Source organism: Scyliorhinus canicula, chromosome 4 (assembly GCF_902713615.1).
Source record: "Scyliorhinus canicula chromosome 4, sScyCan1.1, whole genome shotgun sequence".
Lineage (NCBI taxonomy): Eukaryota > Metazoa > Chordata > Chondrichthyes > Carcharhiniformes > Scyliorhinidae > Scyliorhinus > Scyliorhinus canicula.
The window spans coordinates 26075012-26095468 of NC_052149.1; the positions used below are offsets into that span (position 1 = coordinate 26075012).

General features: G+C 47.4%; 1 protein-coding gene across 2 annotated transcripts in view; it reads left to right on the top strand.

Moving 5' to 3' along the window:
* Positions 1 to 815: 815 nt before the first annotated feature.
* LOC119964435 (polypyrimidine tract-binding protein 2) overlaps positions 816 to 20457 on the top strand; it is a 95740-nt gene continuing 76098 nt past the window's right edge. For both annotated transcript variants that reach the window (XM_038793911.1, XM_038793912.1), the window contains exons 1-3: positions 816 to 937; positions 2193 to 2223; positions 18628 to 18700. In XM_038793911.1, the coding sequence (XP_038649839.1) occupies positions 930 to 937; positions 2193 to 2223; positions 18628 to 18700 (112 nt within the window). In that variant the 5' untranslated portion in view covers positions 816 to 929. The remainder of the gene's footprint in view (positions 938 to 2192; positions 2224 to 18627; positions 18701 to 20457) is intronic.

Here is a 20457-nt window from a genome sequence, read left to right on the forward strand (position 1 = left end):
GAAACTGGATTTGAAACCCATGCAGACACAGGGAGAATGTGCAGACTCCGCACAGTGACCCAAGCCGGGAATCGAATCTGGGACCCTGAGCTGAAGCAACAGCGCTAACCACTGTGCGATCGTGTCGCCCACTGCACGCATACCTGCAGTGACTGGTGTGCAAGGACACCCAGGTCTCGTTGCACATTCCCCTGTCTCAATCTATAGCCATTCAGATAATAATGTGCCCTCTTGGTTTTGCTACAAAAGTGGATAACCTCATATTTATCCACATTATACGCCATCTGCCATACATGATGAAATGCGCCAAGACACTTCATGGGAGCATTATAAAACAAAGTTTTGCATAGAGGTTAGGAGGTCAGATGACCAAAGCTTTCACAAAGAGGTAGGTATTCATTGCCTTAAAGGAAAAAGCAAGGTACAGAAGTAGAGTGGTGGTGAGTGGGAAGCCCATGCGAAATGACCCTTCCACAGAATACTATGTCGAATGTCCCTTTCACAGAATATCTTTTTTGAAGTATTTTTGGTTTGGGAGGGGGACGGGAGTGGCCAAGATATAGTGTGCGGGGGGGGGGGGGGGGGGGAGAGGAAGAGCTTTCTTCACCCTTTAAAGAAATTAGCTGCATGAAATGCTCTCTTGGCGTCAGTTGAACGCCTCACCAGCTCTTCGCCCTCTGGAAGGTTTTGGAAGCGCTGCGCTGCGAATTGGCAGCTGGCGGTTCGGCCGCACTCGGTCGTTCTCGGAGACGAGGTGTTCGGGCATTTCCGGGCTTTTGGCGTGGCCGGGGGAGGGCACTCGGCTGTTTCCGGAGCGCGGGGCGGGCGGGGAAGGGAAACGAAGCAAAGGAAAGCAAACGACACGCGGCGCCATTTTGTGTGTTGACTGTCGGCGGCAGTTGGTTCCTTAAACCTCTGGTAATCCGGCAATGGACGGGTAAGTACCGTAAAGCGACAAAGAGGGAAATATATATCTATGTTAAAAAAAAAACAGGAACGTTGATTAGGTGTAGCTAAATTTGCTGCCCAGGGTCATGTCGATTTGATCCCCTCCCTTCTGAAAATATTCAGGGCGAGCACGATGTTTTATGTCGATAGGTGTGTGTCGTGGTGTCTGAATGGCGGGAATCGAAGGCGGACTCTTTCCCTCTACAGACCCCCTGTGCCGGCAAAGGTTTTTTTTTAACTCCCATCCCACAGTACCTGCTAATTTGGGGGGAGTGAGAGGAGCAATAAGCCCGGGATGGAGTTCAGAGGCGGCCGTGAGCGTCCGGCTCCATTGTTCATCCCGGCCGGGCAGGGCCGAGCTCCCTAGACCACCATCACCCCCAAAGCCGAGCTCCCTAGACCACCATCACCCCCAGGGCCGAGCTCCCTAGACCACCATCACCCCCCAGGGCCGAGCTCCCTAGACCACCATCACCCCCCCAGGGCCGAGCTCTCTAGACCACCATCAACCCCCAGGGCCGAGCTCTCTAGACCACCATCACCCCCAGGGCCGAGCTCCCTGGACCATCATCACTCCCAGGGCTGAGCACCCTGGGCTACCATCACCCCCAGGGCCGAGCCCCTCGGACCACCATCACCCCCAGGGCCGAGCCCCTCGGACCACCATCACCCCCAGGGCCGAATCCCTCGGACCACCATCACCCCCCAGGCCGAGCACCCTGGACTACCATCACCCCCAGGGCCGAGCCCCTCGGACCACCATCACCCCCCCCCCCCCCCCCGGCCGAGCACCCTAGACCACCATCACCCCCAGGGCACCGACTCCATCGAAGGCCAGTCACTGTTGATAACGGGCGATGGCTTCCCTCTGTGTGCGTGTTTGCGCGCTCAATAAACAGACATCTTCGGCCAGTTAAAACGATTCCCGCCACCTCGTTAATCTTACACAAAAAACATATTTAATCGGCGTCAACACCAGGCCACCGGATGAAGAGTTTATTTATTTTGCGGGGGAGGTGATATTGAGAGGGTCGCCCGGGCTTGTGGAGACGGGTCGGTCCAGCAGTGGCGCAGAGCCAGTTTGTGTCAGTCAGCAGTCCTTCTGCTTTATGAAAGCCACAGTTTTTTGTTAACACTTTATTTAACGCGGTAGCGTTTCAAATTAAATGAAAAGATGGACGAGTCGCACCTTATAGGGCGAAATTGTGACATTACCGTAACGCGTTCCTTTCTTGCTCTTGCAGCATTCTCACCGATGTTACAGTTGGCCTAAAGGTAGGTATCAAAATATTTGTGCATCTGTAATTTTTCTATCGGTGCGCTGGACAAAGGTAGCCAGAATAGATGGCAAATTAAAGCTGACCTGCCTGTTGAGGCCTCTTTTTGGTTCTTTATACCCCATGATGCAAATACTGCCCATGAAACCAGCTCGCTGACTATTGTCCAGAGGTGAAGGAACTTAATTTGACAGTTCATGAGATCTGCGGAATTTTGGATCTGTTGAAACTGAAGATTTGGGTTATTTGCCTTAGAATGTCATCGAAAGGGGCTCTTCAGCCCACTGTGTTTGTGATGTCCATCAGGTACCAATCCTTATCCCATTTTCCAGCACTTGGTCCGTAACCTTGTATGCTATAGCATCTAAATGCTTTAAATGTTGACATTTCATGCCTCTTACAGGCTTTTAGGCAGTGGGTTCCAGATTCCCACCACCCTTTGGGTGAAAATGCTTTTCCTCAAATCCCCTCTAAATCTCCTGCCCTTTACTGTAAGCCTATGACTCTGGTTATTGACCCCTCAACTAAGGGGAAAAGTTTCTATGTCTTTCATAATTTTGTTCACCTCAATTGGGTTCCCACAAAAGGGGAGTAACTTTGATCCTATCCAACTTCAGACCACCAGTTTGTTTCACGCATTTCCTGTTTTCACCATGAAAGCACAACATTTCTTCTCGACGTCGCTGATTTAAAGCCATGCATTAACTGAATGCGTTCTTCCTTTTAGTTCTGAAGAAGGGTAATGTGAGCTCAAAACCTGCTGAGTTATAGCTTTCTCTCTTTTTGTATTAAATTGAAGCTAGTCTGAACAGATGTTTTTGATTAACGTGTAGTAAGTATACATTGTTGCAACATCAATGTTTTGTCTTTTTCGAATACTGTTGTTGACCTGTTCATGAGAAGCCAATACTATAATAATAAAATGTATATTTCTCTTCACGCCCGCACCATTCTTTTTCTCAATAAATTACAAATGTGACTTCTTTGATATGTAATATTGGAGACCAAAGAATAACCTGCCATGGACTAAGGCAAAAACAATGGAAGGTCACAGAACAGTGCTTACACATTATCATAGAAAAGTTACAGCACAGAAGGAGGCCATTTGGCCCATCTTGTCCATGCCAGTCTATGGACACCCAGGTGCCCTTTCTAATATAACCTTCCTGCACCTGGTCCTTAGCCCTGTAGATTAGAGCACTTATGGTGCAGATCCAGATACCTTTTAAAAGAGTTTAGGGCAGGGGTGGGCAAACTACGGCCCGCGGGCCGCATGCGGCCCGCCAAAGGTATTTCTGCGGCCCACCAAGTCATTAAAAAAAAAAAAAAAAAATTTTTTTTTTAAGGTTAATGGGGGGGGGGGGGCTGTTGGGTTACTTACTGGTATAGGGTGGATACGTTGACTTGAGTAGGGTGATCATTGCTCGGCAGAACGTCGAGGGCCGAAGGGCCTGTTCTGTGCTGTACTGTTCTATGTTCTATATGAGGCGCCCAGAATCATAACCGGGTGAAGTAATTATTTTACTTAATATACTATGCGGCCCTTTGTGAATTGTGAATTTCTGAATGTGGCCCTTGCACGGAAAAGTTTGCCCACCCCTGGTTTAGGGTCTCTGCCTCGACCACCAACACAGCAACACATTTCAGTTTCTCACGACCCTCTGCGTAAAAAATTTTTTTTCCTCATGTCCATTCTACACCTTCTGCTACTTATCTTCAATCTATGTCCCCTGGTTCTAGGATTCTCCACCATGGCAAACAACTTTATCCTGTCCACTCTTACCCTCATAATTTTGTACGCTCCCATGGCCTTCTGTTCCATGGAGAATAACCCCAACCTATCCAATCTCTCTTTGTTGCCACACTTTTGCCCTGGCAACATTCCCGTAAACCTCCTCCACTCTCTCCAGAGCAATAACATCATTCCTGTAATGTGACCAGAACTGCACACAATATTCCAGTTGTGGCCTCTCCACGGTTTTCTCCAATTCCAACATTATATCCTTACATTTATGCACTTGGCCAGAATCACACTGGATGATGTGGTGAACTGTGATTCACCATAAAATCATTTTGTATAATATCTTCAACAATTTTTTAAAAAATTGGTGTCGAGGTAAATTGCTCTTGATGGGATAATCTGGCATATCACATGGGCCAATGAGGTGCAAATTACAGAGCACCTTGCGAGCTATGTGTTTACATGAATCTTTTACGTTACACAGGGAATAAACTACTGTGTATATTCATTTAGCATTTTACAGATTTTTTCATTTTACATATGTTCCTATGATATCTGAGTAAGAAGTCTTACAACACCAGGTTAAAGTCCAACAGGTTTGTTTGGAATCACCGCTTTCAGAGCGCAGCCATTTCGTAGAATGGACGTGAGTGACTCACCTAATGAAGGAGCTGCGCTCTGAAAGCTAGTGATTCCAACCAAACCTGTTGGACTTTAACCTGATGCTGTAAGACTTCTTACTGTGCCCACCACAGTCCATCGCCGGCATCTCCACATTATGATATCTCAGATTACTCCCATTGAGAGCAATTTACCCCTACACCAATTATTTTAAAGTTGTTGAATATGTTACATAAAATAACAGGTGAATCACAGTTCTCCACATCATCAAGTGTGATTTTGGTCCTATGCATAATGCGAATCGACTTCTGTAGAGCGGGAAAAAAACACCTGCAAGGGTCTTTTGGGCTGAATGACCTGTTTTCATGCTTTAAATGCTATGTAAGTAAAATGAAAACAAAATAATTGATAGAAAATTTAGGGCATTTTAAATTATTCTAAAGCTTTCATTTGCAATGTAGGTTTCAAGCTCTCATTGAAAGTTGGAATTCCTTGAAAATAATTCATGTCTGATGTACCTTATTTATCTCGTACTGCTGCTGCATATCAAGGTTTTTGGAGATTAAAGACCAATTGCCACCTTGCAAAACACACTTACATAAACTACCTGTTTATGTGCAGCCTCTAGAGCTGTCTCTAGAGCTGGCAGCTACCTCATTTGCTACACAATTCTGTCGCTGTAGTCATAATTGCAATTGACAACAGAATGTTACATGTACTATGAAATGTTTCATAATTATTGTCTCTTCCCATCTTGATACTGTTATGTATCAAAAACAAGCCTAGGTTCATAAGAGACAACAGTAGAATAATGTTAGTTTGCACACATCAGAAGACTAAACAGATGGCTTTGGCAATATACTTGTTTTTTTTTCTGCCTGTGCCTGTACTTAAGCAAAAATAGAAAAATATTTTTGAAGTTAGTGGGCTGACTAGAGGACAATTCTCAATCCAGAAGCGGTTCCAAAATTGGAAGAATGTGGCTGTGTTGGAGGGGTGCCTTTTGGATGGGACGTTAAGCAATGCCCTATCTGTCTCCTCAATTGGATGTAAACAATCCTATAGCTCTATTTGAGGAAGACAAAGGGAGCTCCCCAATGTCCTGGCTAACATTTATTTCATTGCATTTTGTGCAAATTGGCTACGGCATTTTACTGCAGTACAAAACTGGTTATACTTCAGAAGTTCTTTGGCTGTGAAAATTTTTGGGATATTCCAGTGTCATGAAAAGCACCATATAAATGTAAGCTTTTGTCAGTGGGAGTCATGGAGCCGAGGCGAAATCAAGTACTGGTTTTGAACAAAGAACAAAGAAAAGTACAGCACAGGAACTGGCCTTTCGGCCCTCCAAGCCTGTGCCTACCATGCTGCCCATCTAAACTAAAATCTTCTGCACTTCCGGGGTCTGTATCCCTCTGTTCCTATCCTATTCATGTATTTATCAAGATGCCCTTAAACGTCACTATCATCCCTGCCTCCACGACCTCCTCCGGCAGCGAGTTCCAGACACCCACTACCCTCTGTGTAAAAAAAAAACTTGCCTCGAACATCCCTCTAAACCTTGCCCCTCGCACCTTAAACCTATGCCCCCTGGTAATTGACCCCTCTACCCTGGGAAAAAGCCTCTTGACTATCCACTCTGTCTATGCCCCTCATAATTTTGTAGACCTCTATCAGGTCTCCCCTCAACCTCGGTTGTTGCACTGAGAACAAACCGAGTTTATTCTTTTTTTTGTAATTAATTTTTATTGAAATTTTTTTTAACAGAAAATATAACAACAAACAATGAAAAGCAACAATAAAACACCTTAATAACTGTAACTCCCCAAGACCGTATCAACGCCTGTATCACCCCCAAACCCAGTAAACAACCAGAGAACTCAAAAATAAGTTAAATTAAAATTAAATAAGCAAAGCATAGTCAATGCGCCCCCCCCCCCCCCCCCCCCCCCCCGGGTTGCTGCTGTTGCTTACCCAGTACCCTATCGCTGAGCCAGAAAGTCGAGGAAAGGTTGCCACCGCCTAAAGAACCCTTGTACCGATCCTCTCAGGGCAAATTTGAGCTCCAGTTTGATAAATCCCGCCATGTCATTGATCCAGGTCTCCACGCTTGGGGGGTCTTACATCCTTCCACTGTAGCAAGATCCTCCGCCAAGCTACTAGGGACGCAAAGGCCAGCACACCGGCCTCTTTCGCCTCCTGCAATCCCGGCTCCACCCCAACCCCAAAAATCGCGAGTCCCCAGCCTGGCTTGGCCCTGGATCCTACCACCCTCGACACCGTTCTCGCCACCCCCTTCCAGAACTCCTCCAGTGCCGGGCATGCCCAGAACATATGGGCATGGTTCGCTGGACTCCCCGAACACCTGACACACCTGTCTTCGCCCCAAAAGAACCTACTCATCCTAGACCCGGATATGTGGGCCCGGTGCAGCACCTTGAATTGGATGAGGCTAAGCCGCGCACATGAGGAGGAAGAGTTAACCCTCTCCAGGGCATCAGCCCATGTCCCATCTTTGATCTGTTCCCCCAGTTCCCCTTCCCACTTAGCCTTTAGCTCCTCTACTGACGCCTCCTCCACCTCCTGCATTACCTTGTAGATATCAGATATCTTCCCATCCCCGACCCAACCCCCCGAAAGCACCCTGTCACTCACCCCCCTCGCGGGAAGCAAAGGGAATCCCTCCACCTGCCGCCTAGCAAACGCCTTTACCTGCAGATACCTGAACATGTTCCCCGAGGGGAGCTCAAATTTCTCCTCCAACTCTCCCAGGCTCGCAAACCTCCCATCAATGAACAGGTCCCTCAGCTGTCTGATGCCCGCTCTGTGCCAACCCTGGAACCCACCATCAATGTTCCCCGGGACGAACCGATGGTTCCCCCTTAGCGGAGCCTCCATCGAGCCCCCCACTTCCCCCCTATGTCGCCTCCACTGCCCCAAATCTTGAGGGTAGCCGCCACCACCGGACTCGTGGTGTACCTCGTAGGAGGGAGCGCCCACGGCGCCGTTACCAGGGCCCCCAGGCTTGTGCCACCACAAGACGCCATCTCCAACCGTTTCCATGCTGCCCCCTCCATCACCCACTTGCGCACCATCGACACATTGGCCGCCCAATAATACCCCGAGAGATTGGGTAACGCCAGCCCTCCACCATCTCTACCCCGCTCCAAGAAGACCCTCTTCACCCTCGGGGTCCCATGCGCCCAAACAAAGCTCATGATACTGCTAGTCACCCTCCTAAAAAAGGCCCTAGGGATAAAGATGGGCAAACAAATCGTGTTTAACTAACTTAGGGCAGCACGGTAGCATAGTGGTTAGCATCAATGCTTCACAGCTCCAGGGTCCCAGGTTTGATTCCCGGCTGGGTCACTGTCTGTGTGGAGTCTGCACGTCCTCCCCGTGTGTGCGTGGGTTTCCTCCGGGTGCTCCGGTTTCCTCCCACAGTCCAAAGATGTGCGGGTTAGGTGGATTGGCCATGCTAAATTGCCCGTAGTGTCCTAAAAAGTAAGGTTCAGGGGGAGTTGTTGGGTTACGGGTATAGGGTGGATACGTGAGTTTGAGTAGGGTGATCATTGCTCGGCACAACATCGAGGGCCGAAGGGCCTGTTCTGTGCTGTACTGTTCTAAATTCTAAATTCTTCTAAACACTGAAAGAGGAACAAGAACCTCGGGAGAACCGTCATTTTGACGGACTGCACTCTACCCGCCAGCGATAGCGGCACCATGTCCCACCTTTTAAATTCCTCCTCCATCTGCTCCACAAGCCTGGTAAAATTAAGCTTATGGAGAGTCCCCCAACTCCTGGCCACCTTCAGATACCCCAGGTATCTGAAACTCTTCACTGCCCTCTTAAACGGGAGCCTCCCAATTCCCTCCTGATCACCCAGGTGTACTACAAATACCTCACTCTTGCCCAGATTTAACTTGTAGCCCGAGAAGCTCCCAAACTCAGCCAACAGCTCCATCACCCCCGGTATTCCCCCCCCCCTCAGGGTCCGCCACATACAACAGCAGGTCGTCCGCATACAGCGATACCCTATGTTCTTCCCCACCCCGCACCAGGCCCCTCCACCTCCCCGACTCAGCGCCAAAGCCAAAGGTTCTATCGCCAGTGCAAAAAGCAAAGGGGACAGGGGGCACCCCTGCCTGGTCCCACGGTAGAGCCTGAAGTACTCTGATCTCCTTCCATTGGTAACTACACTCGCCATCGGGGCCTCGTAGAGCAACCTCACCCATTTGATGAACCCCTCCCCGAATCCGAACCGCTCCAGCACCTCCCACAGGTACCCCCACTCAACTCTATCAAACGCCTTCTCTGCATCCAGCGCCACCACTATCTCCGCCTCCCCCTCCACCGCCGGCATCATAATAACATTTAACAATCTCCGCACATTCGTGTTAAACTGTCTACCCTTGACAAATCCTGTCTGATCCTCATGTATCACCCCTGGCACACAGTCCTCTATCCTGGTGGCCAGGATCTTCGCCAGCAACTTAGTGTAAACATTGAGGAGCGAGATTGGCCTATATGATCCACACTGCAAGGGGTCCTTATCCCGCTTCAGGATCAGAGAGATCAGCGCCCGTGACATCGTTGGGGGCAAAGCCCCCCCCCCCCCCCCCCCCCCCCGATGCCTCATTGAAGGCTCGCACCAACAGGGGGCCCACCAGATCCGCATACTTTTTATAGAATTCCACCGGGAACCCATCCGGCCCCGGCGCCTTACCTGACTGCATTTGACCAATCCCCCTGACATGGGGCCCCCAGCCCCTCCACCAGCTCCTCTTGCACCTTTGGGGAACGTAGCCTGTTCATGAAGCTCTCCACCCCCCCCCCCCCCCCCCCCCCCCAAACCGGTGGCTCCGACCGGTACAGTTCCTCGTAAAAGTCCCTAAAGACCCCATTCACCTCTGCCCCCTTCTGCACCACATTCCCACCCTTATCCGTCACTCCACCAACTTCCCTAGCCGCATCTCGCTGCGGAGCTGATGCGCCAACATCCTGCTCGCCTTCTCCCCATACTCTTATCCCGCGCCTTGCGCCCTCCTCCATTGTGTCTCCGCCTTTCTGGTGGTCAACAAGTCGAACTTGGCCTGCAAACTACGCCGTTCCCCCAGCAGCCCCTCCCCCGGGGCCTCCGCGTACCTCCTATCCACGTCTAGGAGCTCCCCCACCAGTCTCTCCTTCTCCCTCCGGGCCCGGATGGAAATCAGCTCCCCCCGGATCACTGCTTTCAGAGCCTCCCCGACCATCCCCACCCGGACCTCCCCCATGTCGTTGGTCTCAAGATACCCCTCAATATTTCCCCGGACCCTCCTACACACCTCATCAGCCAGCATCCCCACATCCAGGCGCCACAGCGGGCGCTGGTCCCGCGCCTCTCCCATCTCCAGATCGACCCAGTGCGGAGCAGGGTCTGAAATTGCTATGGCCGAGTACTCGCCATCCTGCACCTTCGGGATCAATCCCCTGTTCAGGACGAAAAAATCTATTCGGGAGTAAACCCTATGCACATGGGAGAAAAAGGAATACTCCCGCGCCCTCGGCCTCCCAAACCTCCAGGGATCCACCCCTCCCATCTGGTCCATAAATCCCCTCAGCACCTTGGCCGCCGCCGGCCTCCTACCCGTCCTTGAACTGGACCGGTCCAGTGGGGGATCTAGCACCGTGTTAAAGTCTCCCCCCATGATCAGGCCCCCTGCCTCCAGGTCCGGAATGGGGCCCAACATGCACCTCATAAAACCAGCATCATCCCAATTTGGGGCATACACATTAACCAGCACCACCTTCTCTCCCTGCAACCTACCCTTCACCATAATATATCTGCCCTCCTTGTCCGCCACCGCCTCGAACGCCACCCTCTTCCCCACCAGAATCGCCACCCCCCTCCCCACCAGAATCGCCACCCCCCGGTTCTTTGCGTCTAATCCTGAGTGGAAAATCTGCCCCACCCACCCCTTCCTCAGACGAACCTGGTACGCCACCTTCAAGTGGGTCTCCTGGAGCATGGCCACGTCTGCCTTCAGCCCCTTCAAATGAGAGAATACCCTAGCCCTCTTAACCGGACCATTCAGCCCCCTCACGTTCCAGGTGATCAGCCGGATGAGAGGGCACCCCGCCCCCTACCCCTCCGACTAGCCATAGCTCATCGACTGCTCGCCCCAGGCCAGCCCACCCTGCCCGACCCATCCCCCATGACGAAACCGCCTCCCCTCTACCCCCCCCCGGCCCACACGAGCTCTCTCCCGGCCCTTCCAGCAGCAACCCGGTATTCCCCCACCCCCCCAGGCTAGGACCCCTCCTAGCCGCGACGCACCCTCCATGGTACTTCCGTGAGTCAGCTGACTTCTGCTGACCCCGGCAACTGCCGCCAAAACCCGGCCCCTCCCGACATGGGGTCATCCCCCCTCCTGCCACACTTCCTTGGCACCGCTTCGGTGCGGGAAAAAACCAGTAGAGGCCACGCCCCCACCACCAGCTCCACCCCCCCCCCGCCCCGCAGCGCGGGAAATCAGAGGAAAGCCCGCGCTTTCACACTGCCCCACCCCACCCTTCTGACGCAGCTCCCCAAATTCCAGCTCCACCCCATCCCCCAGCCCCATACAGAAGAGACAATAAAATAAAAACCAAACTCCCAACATTCCCCACATAACCCAAGACCATACCCAACAGACCCACCCGAAAACAGAGCAAAAACCAGCATAGAAAACACATGTCAAAATTACAAAAACAGCAACAGCAACAACCGTAGTGCACCGGACCCCGCAGCCCCCAGACCCTAGTTCGAGTCCAGCTTCTCCGCCTGTACAAAGGCCCACGCCTCCTCCGGGGACTCGAAGTAGTAGTGCCGGTCCTTGTATGTCACCCACAGACGCGCAGGCTGCAGCATTCCAAATTTGACCTGCTTGGCATGCAGCACCGCCTTCGTCCGGTTAAACCCGGCCCGCCGCTTAGCCACCTCCGCACTCCAGTCCTGGTAGATTCGCACTACCGAATTCTCCCACTTGCTGCTCCTCTCTTGGCCCAGCGCAGCACACACTCCCGGTCACTGAATCGCTACAACCGCACCAGCACCGCCCGAGGGGGTTCATTCGTCTTGGGCCTCCTGGCCAGCACTCTGTGGGCTCCCTCAAGCTCCAGGGGCAAGTGGAAGGACCCCGCTCCATTCAACGAGCTCAGCATCGTGGTCACATAAGACGGAAGATCCGACCACTCCAGCCCCTCCGCCAGGCCCATGTTGGCTCTATGCGGAGTAATCCGGTCATTCATATTACCCTGCTATATCCCTGCCCATTCAATTTTCCTTATTATTGTTCAATCAACAGCCAGTTCAAGGTCATTACAACTCACTGCTTAAAATGAATGAAATGAAAAATGAAATGAAATGAAAATCGCTTATTGTCACGAGTAGGCTTCAATGAAGTTACTGTGAAAAGCCCCTAGTCGCCACATTCCGGCGCCTGTCCGGGAGGCTGGTACGGGAATCGAACCGTGCTGCTGGCCTGCTTGGTCTGCTTTAAAAGCCAGCGATTTAGCCAAGTGAGCTAAACCAGCCCCTATTCTCTTACCGTCCATATGCCTATCCAATGACCATTTGAATGCGTTTAGTGTTGGCGAGTCCACTACTGTTGCAGGCAGGGCATTCCACGCCCTTACTACTCTCTGAGTAAAGAACCTATCTCTGACATCTGTCCTCTATCTATCTCCCCTCAATTTAAAGCTTTGTCCCCCTCGTGCTGGACATCACCATCCGAGGAAAAAGGCTATCTAATCCTCTGATCATCTTGTATGCCTCAATTAAGTCACCTCTTAACCTTCTCTCTAACGAAAACAGCCTCAAGTCCTTCAGCCTTTCCTCATAAAGATCTTCCCTCCATACCAGGCAACATCCTTGTAAATCTCCTCTGTACCCTTTCCAATGCTTCCACATCCTTCCTATAATGTGGCGACCAGAACTGCACGCAATACTCCAAATGCGGCCGCACCAGAGTTTTCTACAACTGCAACATGACCTCATGGCTCCGAAACCCAATTCCTCTATCAATAAAAGCTAACACACCGTACACCTTCTTAACAACCCTCTCAACCTGGGTGCCAACTTTCAGGGATCTATGGACATGGATACCGAGATCTCTCTGCTCGTCCACACTACCAAGAATCTTACCATTAGCCCAGTACTCTGTCTTCCTGTTATTCCTTCCAAAATGAATCAGCTCACACTTTTCTGCATTAAACTCCATTTGCCACCTGTCAGCCCAGCTCTGCAGCTTATCTATGTCCCTCTGTAACTTGTAACATCCTTCTGCACTGTCCACAACTCCACCGACTTTAGTGTCATCTGCAAATGTACTCACCCATCCTTCTACGCCCCCCTCCAGGTCATTTATAAAAATGACAAACAGCAGCGGCCCCAAAACAGATGCTTGTGGTACACCACTAGTAACTGGACACCAGTCAGAACATTTCCCATCAACCACCACCCTTTGTCTTCTATCAGCTAGCCAATTTCTGATCCAAACTGTTAAATCACCCTGAATCCCATGCCTCTGTATTTTCTGCAATAGCCTACCATGGGGAACCTTATCAAACGCTTTACTGAAATCCATATACACCACATCAACTGCTTTACCCTCATCCACCTGTTTGGTCACCTTCTCGAAGAACTCAATGAGGTTTGTGAGGCACGACCTACCCTTCACAAACCATGTTGACTATCTCTAATCAAATTATTCCTTTCCAGATGATTATACATCCTATCTCTTATAAATCTTTCCAAGACTTTTCCCACAACAGAAGTAAGGCTCACTGGTCTATAGTTACCGGGGTTATCTCTACTCCCCTTCTTGAACAAGGGGACAACATTTGCTATCCTCCACCTTCTGGCACTATTCCTGTAGACAAAGATGACTTAAAGATCAAAGTCAAAGGCTCAGCAATCTCCTCCCTAGCTTCCCAGAGAATCCTAGGATAAATCCCATCCGGCCCAGGGGATTTATCTATTTTCACATTTTCCAGAATCGCTAACACCTCCTCCTTATGAACCTCAAGCCTTTCTAGTCCAGTAGCCTGTATCTCAGTATTCTCCTCGACAACTTTGTCTTTTTCCTGTGTGAATACAGATGAAAAATACTCATTTAGCACCTCTCCTATCTCCTCGGACTCCACGCACAACTTCCCACTACTGCCCTTGACTGGCCCTACTCTTACCGTAGTCATTCTTTTATTCCTGACATATCTATAGAAAGCTTTAGGGTTATCCTTGATCCTACCTGCCAAAGACTTCTCATGTCCTTGCCTGGCTCTTCTTAGCTCTCTCTTTACAGCCTTCCTAGCTAACTTCTAGCTCTCAAGTGCCCTAACTGAACCATCACGTCTCATCTTTACATAAGCCTCCTTCTTCCTCTTGACAAGTGTTTCAACTGCTTTAGTAAACCATGGTTCCCTCGCTCGACCACTTACTCCCTGCCTAACAGGTACATACTTATTAAGGACACGCAGTAGCTGTTCCTTGAACATGCTCCATATTTCCATTGTGCCCATCCCCTGCAGTTTTCCTCTCCAGCCGATGCATCCTAAGTCTTGCCTCATCGCATCATAATTGCCTTTCCCCCAGCTATAACTCTTGCCCTGCGGTGTATACCTATCCCTTCTGGTAGTGTGGCGACCAGAATTGAACACTATACTCCAAATGTGGCCTAACTAAGGTTCTATACAGTTACAGCATCACTTGTCAATTTTTATACTCGATGACCTTCACCACCTGTGTTGCCCTTTTCAGTGACCTGTGGACCTGTACACCTAGATCTCTCTGACTGTCAATACTCTTGAGGGTTCTACCATTCACTGTATATTCCCTACCTGCATTAGCCTTTCCAAAATGCATTACCTCACATTTGTGAGGTCTTAGTTGGAATTTGCTGTCAGTTGTGCTGTATTCCTTATTTACGTGGAATATGTTGCGTAATGTACACTGAGAATTCTCAGAAGACTGGTTGCTTTCCATTGGTGCTGTTGTTGTTCTGGTTGTTGAATTGTAAAAATTTTAAATTGGTGTCAAACCAGTATTTTCTCTGGATTTTCTTAATACAGCAATTGGGAGTTTTGACATAAAATCCCCTCTATTTGGGCATGATTTTAAAAATACCTAATCTTAATTGTACTGACGTTCTCACAACCTGACTCCTCTTTGATCAAGCTGTTGACTTGTACAGTTCATGGATTCCTAGGTATATACTTGATCTCAAATTTCTATTTGCATTGACTAAAACAGTCACTTGTTTGCTGAGGTTGGAAGTTATTCCCTCACTATTGAACGTTTATATTTTGGCAGAGCTTTATTTCAGATACCATTATGGGGTGGGTGTTTCCTTCATGCACAATATTAATAGTATTTAAATTTTTGGTCTTCATTTCTGAGAGGCAGCTAAATTGGAGAATCATTAAAGCTGCATTTGAATTTACAATTGTGACCTGTTCAGCATGTTTTCATTACTTTGTATAAAATGATATTAAGATCATTATGATGTTGCAGCGCCTAAAAGATTTGAAAGTAGCCAATTTTGTTGACATTTGATTTTTACTATTTATTTATTCAAATCTTTGGAATAACTAAAAAACTGGTATGATCTGACAGAAAGACAATAAAGGAGTACTCCTAGTTGCTTCTTGCTTTATTTATCCATTGAAAGGAAAAATTGAGAAAAAGTGTTGTCTTTTTTAAGCTATTTCAATATAGCTTAATTAGACTTCCGGCTATTTTGTCCTTTTTTGGAAATATATTCCTAGGTATCTGGCACTCTTGTCTTTCTAGATGGTAGTGGTCATGGGTTTGGAAGGTGGTGTCTAAGGAACCTTGGAAGTGCACCTTGAAGATGGTGTACACAGCTGCCACTGTTTGCCGGTGGTGGATTGTTTGAATGTTTGTCCAGAAAACCAGACATTCTTGAGATTCAATTAAGTTGGTGATAACTCGCCTGTTTTTCAGGTGTTTGACAGCAGGCAGTGTAACACAGATTCTGAGGCATACGTCTGCTTCAAAAGAAGCACCCAGGGCCTGTGTTCAAACAGACATTAGTGTAAACACTAAGAACACTAGTGTGAATTTGTGCTTTGCCCCCCCCCCCCAACGTAATTGGTTCGTCCTGAATGCAGCTGCCGAGAATGACAATGTTGCCTGGCACTACCGCTGAGCTAAATGGGATAAATTTCAAACCGATTATAGCAACTCCAGACTGGGCAACCATAGGGCACTGTGGACCATTAGCAGCAGAATTGTGCTTGCGAACCATCAGTAAGCCTATCTGGCATATCTCCCACTCTGCCATAACTAAGCCAGGGGATCAACCAAAGTTCAATGAACTGCAGGAGGGCATACCAGGAGCAGCACCTGGCATACTTAAAAATGAGGTGTTGACCATGAAACTGTTGTCAATTGTAAAAACCCATCTGGTTCTCTAATGTCCTTTAGGGAAGGAAATCTGTTGTTCTTACTTGGTCTGGCCTACATGTGACTCCAGACCCACTAAATGTGGTTGACTCTTAACTGCCCCCTCGAGGGCAATTAGGGCTGGGTAATAAATGCTGGCACGTCCCATGAAAATTTTTTAAAAAAAGATATGGTTATGGGTGTTGGACATCTGCCATCTTAGGTCCAGGATATCACTGCAGGAGTTCCTCCAGGTAGTTTCCAGGCTCACCATCTTCAACTGCTTCAGTAATGACCTTTCTCCATCATATAAGGTCAGAAGTGGGGATGTTCACTGACGATTACACCATGTTCGGCACTATTTCCGACAGTAACATTCACGTTGTACAAGTGCCGGGCAATGACGATCTCTCAACAAGAGTGGATCTAACCATCGTCCCATGGCATTCATTACAGCAGCTGAACCCCCACTATCAACATCCTGGGGGTTAACATTGACCAGAAACTTAACTGGACTAGCTGTATAAGGGGAGACGGTGGTATTGCCAGAGGACTCTCCAGGGGTTGGTTTAGCACAGTGGGCTAAACAGCTGACTTTTAATGCAGAACCAGGCAGCCAGCAGCGCAGGTTCAATTCCTGTACCGGCCTCCCCGAACAGGTGCAGACATGTGGTGACTAGGGGGTTTTCACAGTAACTTCATTGAAACCGACTTGTGACAATAAGCGATTATTATTAGCCAAAGATCCAGTGTAATGCTCTGGGGACCATGGTTCTAATCGCACCATGGAAAATGGTGAAATTTGAATTCAATAAATAACTGGAGTCAAAGATTTAATGATGACCATGAATTAATTGGCAATTGTTGTAAAAAACCCTCTGTCACTAATGTCCTTTAGGGAAGGAAATCTGCAACCCTTATCTGGTCTGTTCTACATGCGACTCCAGACTCAGAGCAATGTGGTTGACTCTTAAAATGTCTTCTGAATGCTGGACCAACCAGTGATGACTATGTCCCCATATCAAATATAAACAAATGCTGACCCAGCCCACGTCCCATGAATGAATTTTTAAAAACTGAAGTCAGACCACTGCCAGCTTCGACCAGAAAATGCAGAAAAAATTCAATGCTAGGAGGTGAAGACATGGTGCCCCTGTTTATCACTGGTTTATCCCATTTGTGACCTCTGTGCTCTCCTTCCTGATCACCTCTGTTTCTGAGAATGCCACCCCTGTCCCAACAACTACCAAAACATCACAGTGACTTGAGCTGCCTGGTGATACCCAACAGGCATATGCAGTTTCTGGTTTGGTGGAAAACCCCAAAATCTGGCCTAGCCTCAATTCCAGGGGTGCTGGATTTTGGGTGTTGGACCTGCATTAATGTTTTCGAGAATTTTCCTGTTAATTGGATTCCCGTCTTAACCCAGTTATTTCCCCCCTCGTCCATCTCTATCTGCGTGTTCGCTCTTGATTTCCATCAGGATATGGATTAGAATTTGTAAAATAGAAATCTTTTCTTGAGCATAGTTTTTACTTGAAGATCCTGTTTTTGTTTTCACAACTTAACTTTTAAAATTATGTAATTTATATCTCGTTATTACAATATGCATGTAAGAAAATGGAAGCCGTTGCAGATTTATGTGGCGTAGAAATTATTGGGGCTGTATTTATTTGAAATGTTTTTGTTGGTTTGTAGATCTAGTTGGGGAAAAGGAAGTAAATACCATATGTTGTGTTTACAAAATCTTTTTATTCTGTATGCTATGTAAGTACACACAAAGCTTATTAGCAATATTCCCATTCACATTTCTCTAATTCTTGGTACTAATCCACCAATAAGGCAAAATTGTTAATGACACTGCAAAACACCAGGCCCACTAAATCTAAATGTAAGTAAGCAGCAAATAAGAAAACTAACTTGAATTCTGGAGCATTGAGTCTTGAATTGCCATGGATTGTGGGTCATCAACTGCTTAGAGAAGTTGATTTCACATCTTTTGAACTGATGTGCTGAAGTAACAAGGACTCACAGAGGGTAAAGTTCTGGAATATTACTGTGGCTTTTATTGTAATAAGCTAAACAAGAAAAATAACACTGTTGAAGACACATGGTCACCTAATAAATTAACGAGCTAGGCTTGTCTTATCAGATGGAAATATTACTACTGGATAAATAGACTTTTTTATCGGACCTTTAAGTCATACTATGCAATGCCAATATGGTAACAAAATTATTTTTCTTAACAGGAAAAAATGCATCTCTATATCTCTGCTGACGACCGTTAGCAATTTTGAGCAGGAGACATTAGGCTCCTTTAAATAAGACTTGGAAACAGGTCATAATAAAACCTTTTGTATCATAACCCTTGATTGTAGAGTTTAATGAATTGGTAACAGTTGAATTAAGTTTTATCACTGATTTTTGATTTGTATTTTCTTCTCTTGGTTGTCCCACAGATTTCATGTTTCTATAAATATGTGTTGATTGTAACTGCTTGACAGTATTATGAGGAAACATTTTAATCACATTGATTTCTACAAGTCATTTTGAAAAATCAGTTCATGAGAGTAGTTTTTCTGAATGGTATGATTGTTATATTTAATTTTTGCAGCGGGGATCTGACGAACTTTCTGGCACCATTCTCAGCAGCTCAAACTCTACCATGAGCAGTGTGGTTGTTACTGGTAGGTTGTCTAGTCCATAGTTGAGAACTGTAGTTCTTTGGTATGACTCTTGTATTACAATATAAGCATTATGTCAAGGACACCCTACTGAATGATGGCTTGGTGCTTCCCTACAGGGTGGGATGGTTGTACAGAGGTAATGCAATCGCTTACATGTTTTTAAATCAGTTATTTGATCAGTCAGTGCATTGCCAGCACAGTTGATGAATGAGATTAGGGAGGAAAATTGCAGAATTTTCCCTCCAGGATAAATCCAAAAATCCTGCTTCATAATTGGCAGGGTAGTAACGTGTGAATGTTTTTTTTTCTGGTGCATTTTGTATGTTTTGAAATGGAACATTTCCTGAATTTTTAAGCATGGTCAGTTGCTGAGATGATGGTTGGCCATATTGCATTTAAGTGAGTCTTTAAAGGTATGTGCAATAGTCAAGCTTTCCTCTCCTTTTGACTTTACTCCTCTGCAGAAGTACAACTGAGATTATGAACACTGGGTGCAGGGAAATTAAATCTGTGTTCTCTGTTGCTGCAATCTCTCACCACTTCAAATCAGATATCCAGTGTGGCATTGAGAACATTTCTGAAATACCCAGTGTAGTAGGTCTACAGTGTTTTCCAAACTTTTCCCCACGACCCACTTTTGCCCGATCTTTGCAAAACACGCATGAATATAAAAAGCGAGCCTGTTTGGTCCTCACAATCTCACTTGAATCTGGTTCAAAGGAGGAGAGGACAATGCACACATCAGGTGCAGATATCAGCCCGTTCCTTTGTGCCGTCTTCATCTTTATCAAAATGGAAAATCCAACCTTGCACATAGGTCGTCGTGAGGGGCAGTAGCAACCAGATGTGGTTTTACTCAGCACTGGATACTCCGAGGAGATGCTACACCAGAATGCTGACAGCCTTATGGGTATTTGGGGTGTTTCAATGTGGTATTACAGATCAGCTACAACAGTGTAGTCCTGAGTCAGCTCTAAATTAATAGCTGATTCTGGGGTCTCAACCCAAAACATTGTTCATCCACCACTTCTCTTTCAAAATCTGAATCTACTCTTATTTGCCTGTACTTCCCTGCATATATCATACATTGGCTTTGCATCCTTATTTGCATTGGCACAATTGTCAAACCCATACCTCAAGAAATAATCTTTGTACTGCTTTGTTGCCGTGTTAGTTCCTTCGTTGTCGGCTATTAACCAGAGGCCCTGCAACTCTGCACAGAGCTGACACTAGCACTGCTCTGTCCTGCCCTGGGTTCTGAACAGCGCTCTCCCAGAGATTCTATTGTGAGATTGTGTCCAAAGGTAAACTGTCTATTTGAGTCTCTGGCAGTCTCTTCCTTATCAGAAAACCATTCATCTTCACAAGTTCACTTGCTTTGCTTGCCAGTAGATGGAAGTTGGAAGCAACTCTGCTCTGTGATTTGGTGCCAGAAACACGTTCCTGGAGGACACTCGGACATAAAGTGTGTATGCAGGGCGTGTGACCTACTCTCTGCTGCCACTTATGGCCAGAAAACTCCACACAGCCTTATTTATTTTCATTTAAAAGGCGACAGCAGCTGCCATTCTCAATGTAAAAGCCAGTAGCGATTGTTGGGGTGCTTTTTCCGCGATTAGGACCACTGCCGTAATGGCACGACTAATCACTCCACGACCGTTCCGAAACCCACGAATCGAGACCCACACAAAACCTTGGCCTGCAACACAGTCTTGCAAAGAGAACTGCCACGATAAACTAGTTTCTATTTTGTTCAG